General features: G+C 29.1%; 1 protein-coding gene across 1 annotated transcript; it reads left to right on the top strand.

Annotated features, from left to right (window-relative positions):
* Positions 1–11299: 11299 nt before the first annotated feature.
* Positions 11300–12775, top strand: BDCG_00467 (uncharacterized protein). The gene is made up of 2 exons (XM_045415978.1): positions 11300–12038; positions 12124–12775. Exon 1 carries the CDS (start codon positions 11501–11503, stop codon positions 12026–12028), a length of 528 nt encoding a protein of 175 aa, XP_045271802.1. The 5' UTR covers positions 11300–11500; the 3' UTR covers positions 12029–12038; positions 12124–12775.

Here is a 12775-nt window from a genome sequence, read left to right as displayed (position 1 = left end):
ATAATGAGTTTCTACTGAGATGAACAGTCTGCAGTATATACAAGGAGAAAAAGAAATCATATTCTCATTAAAGCTAAAAAACAAGAAAACAGAAACAGAGTCATAAACACAATTTAGAAATCAATAAAGTAAAAACAAAGAAAATTCACACTCACATTCTTAACATCTGTAACACTCAATTTCTTCATAACTATCAATTTCTCTCTTCAAAGAAGCAGAGAGTATCATATCTATGATACAGACAATTATTACATTTGATGTGAAGCTCATTAGAAATACACAGACTTCAGAAGAGCTGAATATCAGAGTATACACAGTTATAGCAGAGTCTTGAGAGTTGATCATCTGCTTATGTAGACTGATCACTGAGATCATGAATTTCACATTTGATTTCATTTAATCTAATCTCATACAGTTCTTAGTGTGAATCTCACTGAGACTAGTCTTCAAAAAAAAGTGACTATATATCAGATCTTAAAATGAAATCATAACTTGAAAAAAATGAGAAAGTAATCTCATTTAATCTCATTTAGTTTCATTCTTAGTATAAAATTACTCTTTTTAGACATTTTAAGATTTTTTTTAGACTATTTTTAATTTTTTAAAAAGTAATGCTTTTTGATAACACTCAAATGAGATTTACAGTCATTTAAAGCAATAAAAATAATTTAAATTGAGAAGTGAAAATCATGATCATATTTGAAAAATGTGACAAGAGTAGACAGTAACTCTCACTGAGACAGTATAAGACTACTATTTAATGTTAAAATTATGTAATGAGATTAGTTGAATCAGTAATGAGACTATCAAAAAATCTGATTCTGAGCTCAGACACAGTCACATAGTCAGTCTATTCACATGTGATTAGATATCTTTTACAAAGCTATGTTCACTTTCTCAGTTATGCTGAAGTATTCAGCTCAGAAACAATTGAGATACAGAGAGAGAGCTTATCTGCTTAGATTAACTTCTGTTATGAATTCATGACATTTACATTGCCTTGATTATCTGAATTTTACAGATACTCAGAGACTCATCTCTTATCAACTATGAGATTGCAGAAATGCACTGCAGTGTGAGAATCATTGATAGAGAATCTAAGCATATTTGCATATATCTGATCAGAGATTGTACAGGTAGAGAGAGAATGATCATAGATCTGTAAGACTGCAGAAGACACTGACAACACTGAGAGCTTTATAAGAACTGTTAGCTAGAGTTTGTAAGAAATTATTTACAGAGAGATTTACAGCAATGAGTAGAACTATACTTCTTAAAGTCAGAAACTGATCTGAGAAAGATATGAGATTGACTGCTGATCTGAAGATTGAGTACAGTGATAGAGCTGAAGAGAATGAAGACACTGTTATAAGCAGTGATATCTCTACTTCACTAGCTGATAAAAAGTGATCAGAGAAGTTATGAGAACATCTAAAAGAAGCTCAGCAGTAGTCAGACATTGTTTATAAAGATATTAAAATTGAAAAAACTTTTATTCTTGAGAAGTTCTTGAATTAATATACAGATATTATTAGAAACACTCTCTCTCTATTATCTGAATAAAAATACTTTGTAGATGAATAAAGATACTCACAGTTTATAAGAATAAGAGCTATTATAGAAAAAGAGAAAAGAAGATAAGATTTCACAGACAGATCTGAAATATTTATACTACTTTAGAGAGATTTGTTTACACTGTGAGTGATTTCACAGAAAAGTCAGATCACTCTAGTAAATAAAGAATGATTGTGAATTACAGATCTGAATCTTTCTATATAACTATAAAGAGTAATTGCAGACTGTACATATCTTGATTCTACAATTCTACAGAGTTAATGAAAGAATGAAAAATTTCTCACAATTTTACAGTGTTAAAGAATAATGATTTATAAGAATGAATAAAAGATTAACTTATAAATACTTCTCTTTGATGAGAATAATCTTACAGAGAGTGATTCATCTGTAAGATGAATCTGTGTAATAATCATATAAGAATCTTATAAAAATGATTATAAGTTAATCAGAATTCTTCTGTATAAAAGATATGAGATAAATCTGTGTGATAGTTAGAGAAGAATCTGTAGATAATAAAGAATCTCATAGAATAAGAAACTAAGTGACAGACTCTTTTCTCTTTATAATAACAAGGAATTTTTCCTCACTGAGATTTTTTTTATATAGATATAAAGAATTTTTAGTGAGTATCACTGCAGTGCTGAGCTGATTCTATACATTCACTCAGTGAAAAGCTTCACAGATGAAGTCTTAGAGAGAGAGAGATATGTAAGAAATCTCACTTCTCACAGATTCTTTATCTCTATTTCTATCTCTTATATAATCAATAGAGTTAGCAGCTCTTGACTATACATAACTATATAGACTGAAGTTCATGAATACTATTTGTAACTCAGCTTGAATGCTACTATATATTTAATCTCTACATTTTATCTTTCTATTATGAATACTTCTAGTAGTTAACAGTACATATTATATCAAGCTGCAAACATCTGAATAATAATCTGTGAGCACTTATTCTTACAGTAAGAGAAGTATTTCTCTGTTAAATACTTTTTAATCAATCTAATATCTTCTGCTATATAGTAGTATCTCTGAACAGAATATCAAGATATTTAATATTATTATCAGAAATATATAACACTGATTCACATATCTTTATTCATGAATAAAACTTCTGCTTTACACAATTCTTCAATTAGCTATTAATATATCAATCTTAATTAGTTAATAAACTGATGACATCTCTGTCTACACTTAGTTTCATAAGCATGCGCAACCTTTATAATAAGTAGAGAGTGAGATTGAAAGTATTAAAATATTCAGAAATATCTTGACATTTTTTCAGTACTTGTATTATCTCTGATTCAGTTAATATTGAAATTATCTGTACAGAAGTTTCTTGTTATGTTAATTATTCAATCTCTTTATATTAGTACTTGTGGCGGGCTGCGCCTGATCAATTATATAGACTATTCTGTTACACTTCATAGATTCCTACTGTAATATTTCTGATCACTGATTTACAGCTGCTATAAATATGTATGTTCTAATCAGTCATTCTTGAACACATATGCTCTGATTCTCAGTCATTCTCAATCACCAATTCTCAGTCACTATAAACATGTGTATATTCTTCCATCCTGAAGCTTCACTGCATATATCATCACATACATGTATAAATATTCACTTTAATTACTGATTCTTATACTTTCTCTTTCTTTTTCTTCTTTAGCATTTTTCTCTTTATTATATAAGTTCTATTTATTATACTGATCTATTCAGTGTAGATCTCTTATACTAGAAAAATATTCATTATTTTCTTATTAGAAATGATTATTCATATGTCATCTTCTCATTAGAAATGATTATTCATTAAGAGATATCTGAATATCTAATGACATGTAAGAAAGAGAAACAGTTAAGTGAATACTGAGTTGTCAGATAGAAGCTTACTCATCAGTTACTCTGACTCTGTAATAAGAACTTATCAGAGAATGTCAGTAAAAGATCTGAGAGTTCTGACACTCAGATATATAAGATATTTATATAATTATACTTCTTCAGATTTTACAGATATTATACACTTAATAAATGACATGTCTAATGACAATATAAGAGAACTCTTAAATATAAGTATAGAAGTGATATCACAGTGACTCTGAGTAATATTAAAACTATAATAATAATAGATAGCTAACATGCATATCACTTAACAGCTTCAATATAAGAAAATTCAATGATTAATTCATGTCACTTCAGTATCTATAAAAGCACTGAATGAACACTTAGATACTCTCATATACTTCAATACTTCTGATCTCACTCTCTACTCATTATGAAGAATGAAAATGCTCATGAAACTGAGTGTAGATGAAGATATCATCAGTTCATTAACTAATTAAGATTAATATATGAATGAACAGTTGAAGAATCATATAAAACAGAAGTTTCATTTATGAATAAAAGTATGTGAATCAGCATTGTGAATGTCTGACAATATCATCAAATATCTTGATGTTCTGTTTCAAGACACTGTTACATAACAGAAAGTATTAGATTGATTACAGAATATCTGACAGAGAAATACTTCTCTCACAACATTTCTCTCTGACTTTGACACTCAGATCTTAGAAGCAGGTGATCAATCTTGAGAGAATCAAATAAAGATCAGTATACTCAAGAAGACATTAACTTTTGAACTCTTAAAGACTCTTATACGTGTAAATGAAGACTCAACTTATGAAGACTTCTGCACACAGCTTTGAATATTGAATGACTGTCTTATCAAGCTCAAGAATATACAGAACAGTGATAGAAGATATTATATCTTAGTAACTCATACACTTATACTAAAGAGAAGTAACAACAATGATATAGATGCTATGAACTGAATAGATTCAAAGATGTATACATAAGCAAGAGTTTCTGCTATTTAAACAGACTTCTGAGTCTCTGAGATTACTTCTGAGAAAGTCGCTAATCAATATTAATATGATGTATACATCAACTAAAACTGATCAGAATACATCACTTTCAACTGTTGATTAAGCTATTTGTCTTCTCACTTAAGAGAAAGATCAGTGTCTTCTCATTCAAAGAATGAATCAGTATCTGTCTGCATCAACCACATTGCAGTGAAGAAATATTTGAAAGATAACTATAAGAATGCTCTGATGAAACAGAGAAAAGATTAGCTTCTGTTCAAATTTACAAACAGAAGCTTGAAGAGATCAGATGCTAATAATTTAAAGAGAAAATAACAATGAATATAATTCTTATATCTACTGTGATTGATAATATGTGTAATATGAAAGTCATGATAGACAGCAGTCTATGTTACTATGCAATGATAAAATCTTCAGTTGTAAGACATTATAGTCTTTAGTGTATTTCTTTATCAAAATCTCAACTTCTCACATGATTTGATGATTCAAAAGATGTTTGTATCTGTTACATTATGAAACTAGACATAGATGTTGAAGAATATTAATATAAAGATGTCTATATATATGAAGTTGATAATCTTCATTATAATCTTATATTAGAACTTGTCTGACTATCTGAACAAGGCATCTTATTAAATACTTAAAATAGAAGCTTAATATTTTCTAATAATAATAGAAGTCATGAAGATAATATTCACAAGACTATGAATCTTACACAGATCTCTGTTAACACTTATAAAATACTCTGAAAAAGAAGTTATTATTAAAATCACTAACAGAGTTACTGATAAGATTGCTGACAGCAGAATCATATATTAATCTATTTCATCAGTCTGACTAATATTAAAAAGACTCTAGAAAAGTTATCTTCTGTTATAATAACAGATTCTTGTCTGAAACTCTCTTAATAATATCATCAATATCTAGATGTCTTCTGATAAGACAATAATATTACAAATTTACCTCTTTTACAAGGTTCAGATGTGAATCACAATATCAAGTTAAAAAAGAAGAATAGTAAGAACTTTAAATCATCATAAGACTCTCTTTATAACATATCTTAAGATGAACTTCTTCTTCTTCAAAAGACACTCAATAATCTTTTAAATAAAGAATTTATACTCATTAGTAACTCTTTCATCACAGTCTCTATTCTCTTTGTAAAGAAATCAGATAAAGAACTTCAGTTCTGTATAAATTATTGAGAATTGAATAGATTAATAAAGAAGTCCTGGTATTCTTTATCTCTTATCAATGAAACTCTAGCTTGTATTGAACCAGCTCAATGATTTACAAAGTTAAATATTATCACTGCATTTTATAAGATCTATATTACTGAAGAAGATGAGTAACTTACAGTATTCTAAACATGATATAATCTCTTTGAATGAGTAGTCACACTCTTTGAACTGGCTAACACTCTCAGTATATTTCAGAAGTATATCAACTGAACACTCTGAGATTTTCTTAATGAATTTATATCTGTATATCTCAATGATATTCTCATCTTCACTGATGAATTCAGGAAAGAATATCAAGAATATATGTGAAAGATATTATCATGACTACAGAAAGCAGAACTGCTCATAGACACAGATAAGTATAATTATGAGATTAAAAGAACAAAATATCTAGACTTTATCATAAAAGCTGGTAAGAGAATCTGAATGAATTCTGAGAAGATCTCTGCTATTCTTGAATGAAAGATCTCATACACTGTGAAAGATGTATAAAGCTTTATCAGATTTCCTAACTTCTATCAATGATTTATACAAAACTTCTCAGATATTGTGAGCCTACTTACAGAACTTATTAAGAAGAACTTAGTATTTTAATAGTCAGTGAACACTGAAGCTGCATTTATACAGATGAAGAAGATGTTCATTAATATCTCTCTACTGATAATATTTAATTCTGATTATAAGACAGTTATTGCATCTGACTTCTCTGATTATATCACAGAAGAAGTCATACTGTAATATGATGATAATGATGTTTTATAATTATACATCTTCATGTCTAAGAAACTGAGTTCTGCTGAATGCAATTATAAAATCTATGATAAGAAACTTCTCACAATTATACACTGTCTAGAAGAATAAGACTCTGAACTCTGAAGCATCTTCAAATTTAAGATAATCATAGATTATAAGAATCTCAAGTACTTTATAATAAGCTGTAAACTCACTGAATGACAGATGCAATGATCAGAGTTCTTAAGTCACTTTCATTTTATAATACACTACTGATCTGACAGTCAGAACTTGATGATAGATGCTCTCTTACAATGAGAGTAAGATATGTCTTTCAATATAACAGGCACCTGTTGAATGAACTGAGAGCATCAGCTCTTAGATACAAAGATATTGATTAATCAAAATAGAATAACTTATGACACTATATACATTTCTCTGATTAGAAAACTCTCTCTTCAAACTGATACTGATACTGATATTCTCACTTCTTCTACACTGAATGAACTGTGATATACAGCAGCTCAGACTAATAAACTTCTTCAGACTCTCACTAAAACAGTATGTTAAGAAGTATTCTGATTTCTCTCAGAACTATATATAAGAACTGATATTTCAGAATGTTTAATTAATGATAATAATACTCTATAATTCTGTGAATAATGCTGAGTCTATCACTCTTAACTCTTATACATCTGAATAATGTAAGAGATGCATAATTTATATATAACTGATCATTCAGACTATGAATAACTGTACTGAATAATCTCTTGAGAATTCTACTGATCTGAGATATTAATCAGTATCAGACATTTTGCCTGAAACTGTAACTATTGTTCTTTCATCATCTCATGAAAGAACTGTAGAAAAGACCTGCTGAAACTACTTAATATCTTTGATAGAATCTGATCAGATATGATAATTAACTTCACTGTTGATCTCTCTGAGAGTAAGAGTTATAGAAGCATTCTGATCATTGTGAATTGATTGAGTAAAGATATAATATTGAAACCTTGTAATAAGATGAATACTGAACAAGTTATTAAAGCTTTTCTATAGAGCTTATTCTATCAGATGTATGAATTACTGAGATCTATAGTATCAGATCAGAGTTATTAATTTATAAGTACTCTCTGAACAAGAATCTGTCAAGTTCTTAAAATTATACACTGTTTGTCAACTGCTTATCACTCTGAGACTGATAATATATCAGAATGAATAATTCAGACTTTGAAGAATTATCTTTATAAGTTCTGTAATCACTTATAAGACAATTGATATGATCTTCTTCTATATACAGAGATTATTATCAACAGTTAAGATGCTGTTTCAACAGATATAAATCTGCTCTTTCTTATATATAAATACTACATGAAAGTGTTGAATCTTGTAGAGATTACACAGTTTATACTAAACTCTCATAGTCTAATTCAGATTGCTGATAATATAGTAATAAAGCTTTAAGATATCTGTGACTGATCAGAGGTCTTCATGACAACTGTGAAACAAGATTAAGAAGATTAAATTAGTATCTGACAACATTCTGCAGAGCAGTATAAGATAGAAGATCTTATATAACTGAATCTTAAAAATATACAAATTACACATTCATCTTATACACTAGATTACTGTTATGTCAGATATAAAGTGATAGAAGTTCTAGATAGCTATAACTACTGTCTTAACACATTATCAGAGAGTTATAACCGTGCCATGCTTACTCACTCTCTGTAGTGAGTGCGTCACAGCGTACAGAAAACCACACTGTAAAGAAAATATTTTGAATATAGTGATCTTCAAAAATTAATTAATAATCATCATCACATCTATCTATAATATAAAGATTATCTATATACTCATTAGAAGATGTAGAATTCACTGTAGATTGAGATTCTATAGAATTATCTTGTTGTGATTGAATAACTGTAGATTTTATAGGTTTGATTTCAATCAATTGAAGAGTCTTATTGAACATCTTTTTCATCTCATCTGCTCTACAGATCGCGATCTTGCAATTGACATTCTTAATAGTGAGGACTTCATCTACTTGCACCTGCCTGTGGGAGGATTTGACAATTCAACATCTATTTGTTTGATAATAACCTGCAAGTTCATTCTCATGATGCATGTTCAATTTCACCTGAATCATGCTATCCTTGAAGATCTTGTTCAATCACCTTGTCAAACCAGGTGTAAGAGTATTCTTCACATCTTCTAAGGCCTTGACTGCTGCATTGATTTGGTGACATAGTTTTGCAATCATCTCTGAGAAGGTTAATTGCAAGGAGACAGTGATGAAGTAAAGTGATTGCATACATCATCATCATCATTATATATGGTGAGATTCAGGGCATCATCAATGGTAAGAGGTCTCAATCAATTGAGAATTATATCGCGATTAACTGGATACATTTCACAGTCAGCAAAGCCAGCTCTCACAGTGCCAGGTTTGAATGCTTACAGTCAGACACTCTTCAGATTAGTAAGGAATTGTCTGTCATCATACTGCTCATATCTGTAGCGGGCGGTCTCATTAATAATATTCAACTGATGAATTCATATCTTAATTGTCTCTTCCTGGCTGTCATTCAATGCTCAATTCAGTGAAACTCTCATAGTCCTTGATTTCTTCCTGTTGATCCTCCCATACAAGATGGCATATGAAACTTTGAATTCTCGCGACAGAGACATGATTTTTAATTTTGAATTACTTTTGTACACATCAACAGCTCTTTACAACTGCTTCTCAGTGTAATTAGAAGATTTAGACATGGTTATAATTAATAATGATTATTTAAAGATGAAGAACGAAGATATTGAAAATATTTTCTGTACAGTGTGGTTTTCTGTATGCTGTGGCGCACTCACTACAGAGAGTGAGTAAGCATGACACAGTTAATGTTTTTCACACAAGCTTGCTTCACTGTGCTGTCATGAACCTGTTCTCTTCTCAACTGACTTTCAACTGACAGCTGTCAGAGATCATATAAGAAGATAATGAGCTTAAGTGAGAGATTGAAGATATTCTCAATGAGAGATTATACAGCTGTGACTGATAATATCTTGTGAAATGAGTCAGCTATGATCAATCAATCTGAACTCTGAGTTTCATGTTATCTGAAACAGTGACTCTTGATCAATAAGAACTACTTCTGAAAGAAGAGAGCTAATGTGACAGACTGTGTTCAATCAACTATATAGACTATTCTGTTACACTTTATAGATTTCTATCACATCATTTCTGATCACTGATTCTCAGCTATTATGAATATATATGTTCTGATCAGTCATTCTTGAACATGTATGCTTTGATTCTCAGTCATTCTCAATCACTGATTCTCAGCTGTTATAAATGTGTGTATATTCTTTCACTCTGAAGCTTCACTGCGTACATCATCACATACATATATAAATATTCACTTTAATTACTGATTCTCATACTTTCTCTTTCTTTTTCTTCTTTAATGTGTTTCTCTTTGTTATATAAGTTCTATTTATTATACTGATCTATTCGGTGTAGACCTCTTACAGTATTATTAATTTATGTATATATCAGCTATTTACTACTGCTATAATTTCAACATTATTTAGAGTCACTGCAGTACTGTCTCTATGCTCGCATTTAACAGTTCTCTTTCATTATTAATAGATATAGCTATATCATTTATCAGATATACAGTATCTGTGTTTAAGAGTTTTTTAAAATCGGAAGAAGTGTATTTATACAAATATTTTATATATCTAAGATATTAGAACTCTCAGATCTTTTACTAATATTCTCTTTATAAGATTTTATTACAGAGTCAGAGTAATTGATGAGTAAGCTTCTATCTATCTAGTAAAGACTCAGTGTTTATGTAGCTGATTATTCATTTTCTTCTTATTAGTATATATTATTATACATTCAGATATCTTTCAATAAGTAATTATTTTGAATAAGGAGATAATGAATATTTTCTAAGTGTATAAAATCTATGCTAAAAAGATCAGTATTAGATATAGAATCTATATAATAAAAATAGAAAATATTAAAGAAGAAAGAGAAAATATAAGAATCAGTAATTCAAGTAAATATTTATATATATACAAGATGAAGTCTGAAAGTGAGAGAATAGAAGCTCTGTGAGTTTCTCAGCTGAGAATTAGTGACTAAGAATTGAAGCTTTCAGAAGAAATCTATGAAGTGTAATAGAATAAATTAGTAACTAAGAATTAAAGCTTTCAGTGAAAATCTATGAAGTCTAATAAAATAATCTATTAATTAAACATAGCCCGGTATATCAATAAATTAACAAGTGTTTAATTCTTTTTATTGATTTAATTATTTTTTCTATTATTTTCTTTTAAGCTTTATTTCATAAATGATTAATTTATTACTTCTCTATTTTTAATTTAATATTAGTAATATAGCAGTGGAGATAAAAATAGAGTATGTTAAGTACTTATATTAAAGACTTGTAATTTTATTTTAAATTGTATTTATATATGTTAAAAATATCTTGAACTTTTTTCTCAATACTTTCATCTTTAATAGTTATATTATAAGTGATTAATTAATAATAGAAATAAGATAATAGATTAATAAAGAAAAAGTAATATTAAAATAATAATAATATTATAATGAGACATACTTATACATGAATATAATAAGTTTTTAGTGTAGATATATATATCTCAAATAATAAAACATACTTTATGTAGTATTTTTACTATTAAAAGTTTCAGATTGACTCAGTTTTCAGTCTTTTTACTAATAATAATTAAGCATTTTTATTGTAGTAGTTGAATGTTTGTCTTAGTACAGTGATTGTAAAATTTATCTATTGATAAGAAGTGTATTCTCTTTTATTCAGTTTCATGAAACTTTATACTATCTTATAGAATTATTAGTTATTATTATTACAATTATTTTAACTAAGAACTGTATAAAATGCCTCTTCAGTTCTCTCTCTTCTTGATTCTCTTTCACAAGCTTTATCTTTCATCTTCATGTTTCTCTCTATATTTCTTCTATCACTTTTTATCTCATAAGACTAGTTGAAATCACTACTTTTTAAAAGAACAATGCATCTCTCTTCTGTATTCATTGGTGCTCTCACTGCACTCATCTCTGTTGTTCATGCAGAGAGTGTGATTGCAAAGAGAGCAGACTTGGGCAGTGCTTTTGTATTTGTTTATTGCAATTTCAGCGTCGCTCTCGATATTCAGGCTGGCGAAACTAGCACCCGGAAAATCCTTGACGGCCGATCTTATGATTACCACAATGAGAAATATAGAGGCGGCAGCGGCGATGGCGTCAGTTTAACACTACATCACACCGATGGTCCGGACAGTTCCAATTCAGAAACAACGTTCCGCTATAAATTAGCCGACGATAATTCGACTGTCGAGTACAGTTTGGGGAATTCAGGTGGTAACCCATTTGCAGGCCATAAAATCACTCTCAAGTCCTCGGGTGACGGTTGCCCCAGTATTGAATGGCCGGAAGGCATTCCGACAGGCGTAAGCAGTGGCTCCTGCGGATCTAGCGATAATTCGATTTTGACGTTGTGCCCACCGGGAACGTCTCTGGATGATTTTGAGGATGAGTAAAATTAAAATGGTATGATGTGACTTCTCTGTCTTTTTTTTCACTCGTGATTTGATGAGTATTTTGAGTTTGATCATGCTAATAATTGAGAGATAAGAAAATGAAACCTTTTTGTTTCATGATTAGACATAGTCACCTGTCAACTTCTCTTAACATTAGTTGAATTTCTCAATGTGAGATTATGAAGAGATCAGGCAATCAGTGACATAATTTAAGTTAGAGCTCATGCTAATAAGCATTAAAACATTGTTTGAGATATTTTATCAATGTATTTAATTATTAAAGACAGATGTTAATTTTCTCTCTTCTATCTTTATTAATTTTTTTTTTCATTAACTCTTATTCTCTTATTTTATATATAAAGTATGCCTCTGTATTATGATAACATTCAATAAACTCTAAAATATTATGAATTTATTTAAATACTTAGATAATTGCAGTTGTAAATCTCTCTTACTTTTTAATTAATGCTAGTTCTAAATATACTAGTTAATATTGTCTAATAGAGAGGTATAATGAGTGTAATTTAATTAATGAAATAATTAAGCTATTTTCTCAGAAGTACTGTTAATAATTTCTCATATATTTAATACAGATAATAGATTCACTATCTTATATTTTTTACAGTATATATAGTAACTGTTAACTTTTCTATTTATTATTAAATTTTCCTGTCATCTTCTCAACCTTGTGTCTGCTTTTAGTATAATAGAAAGAGAGTAAAAGAGAATATAAAGATAAAGTTTCAA

Source organism: Blastomyces dermatitidis (assembly GCF_000003525.1).
Source record: "Blastomyces dermatitidis ER-3 genomic scaffold supercont1.1, whole genome shotgun sequence".
NCBI classification, from domain to species: Eukaryota; Fungi; Ascomycota; class Eurotiomycetes; order Onygenales; family Ajellomycetaceae; genus Blastomyces; species Blastomyces dermatitidis.
This window is presented reverse-complemented; position numbering and strand designations above follow the sequence as displayed.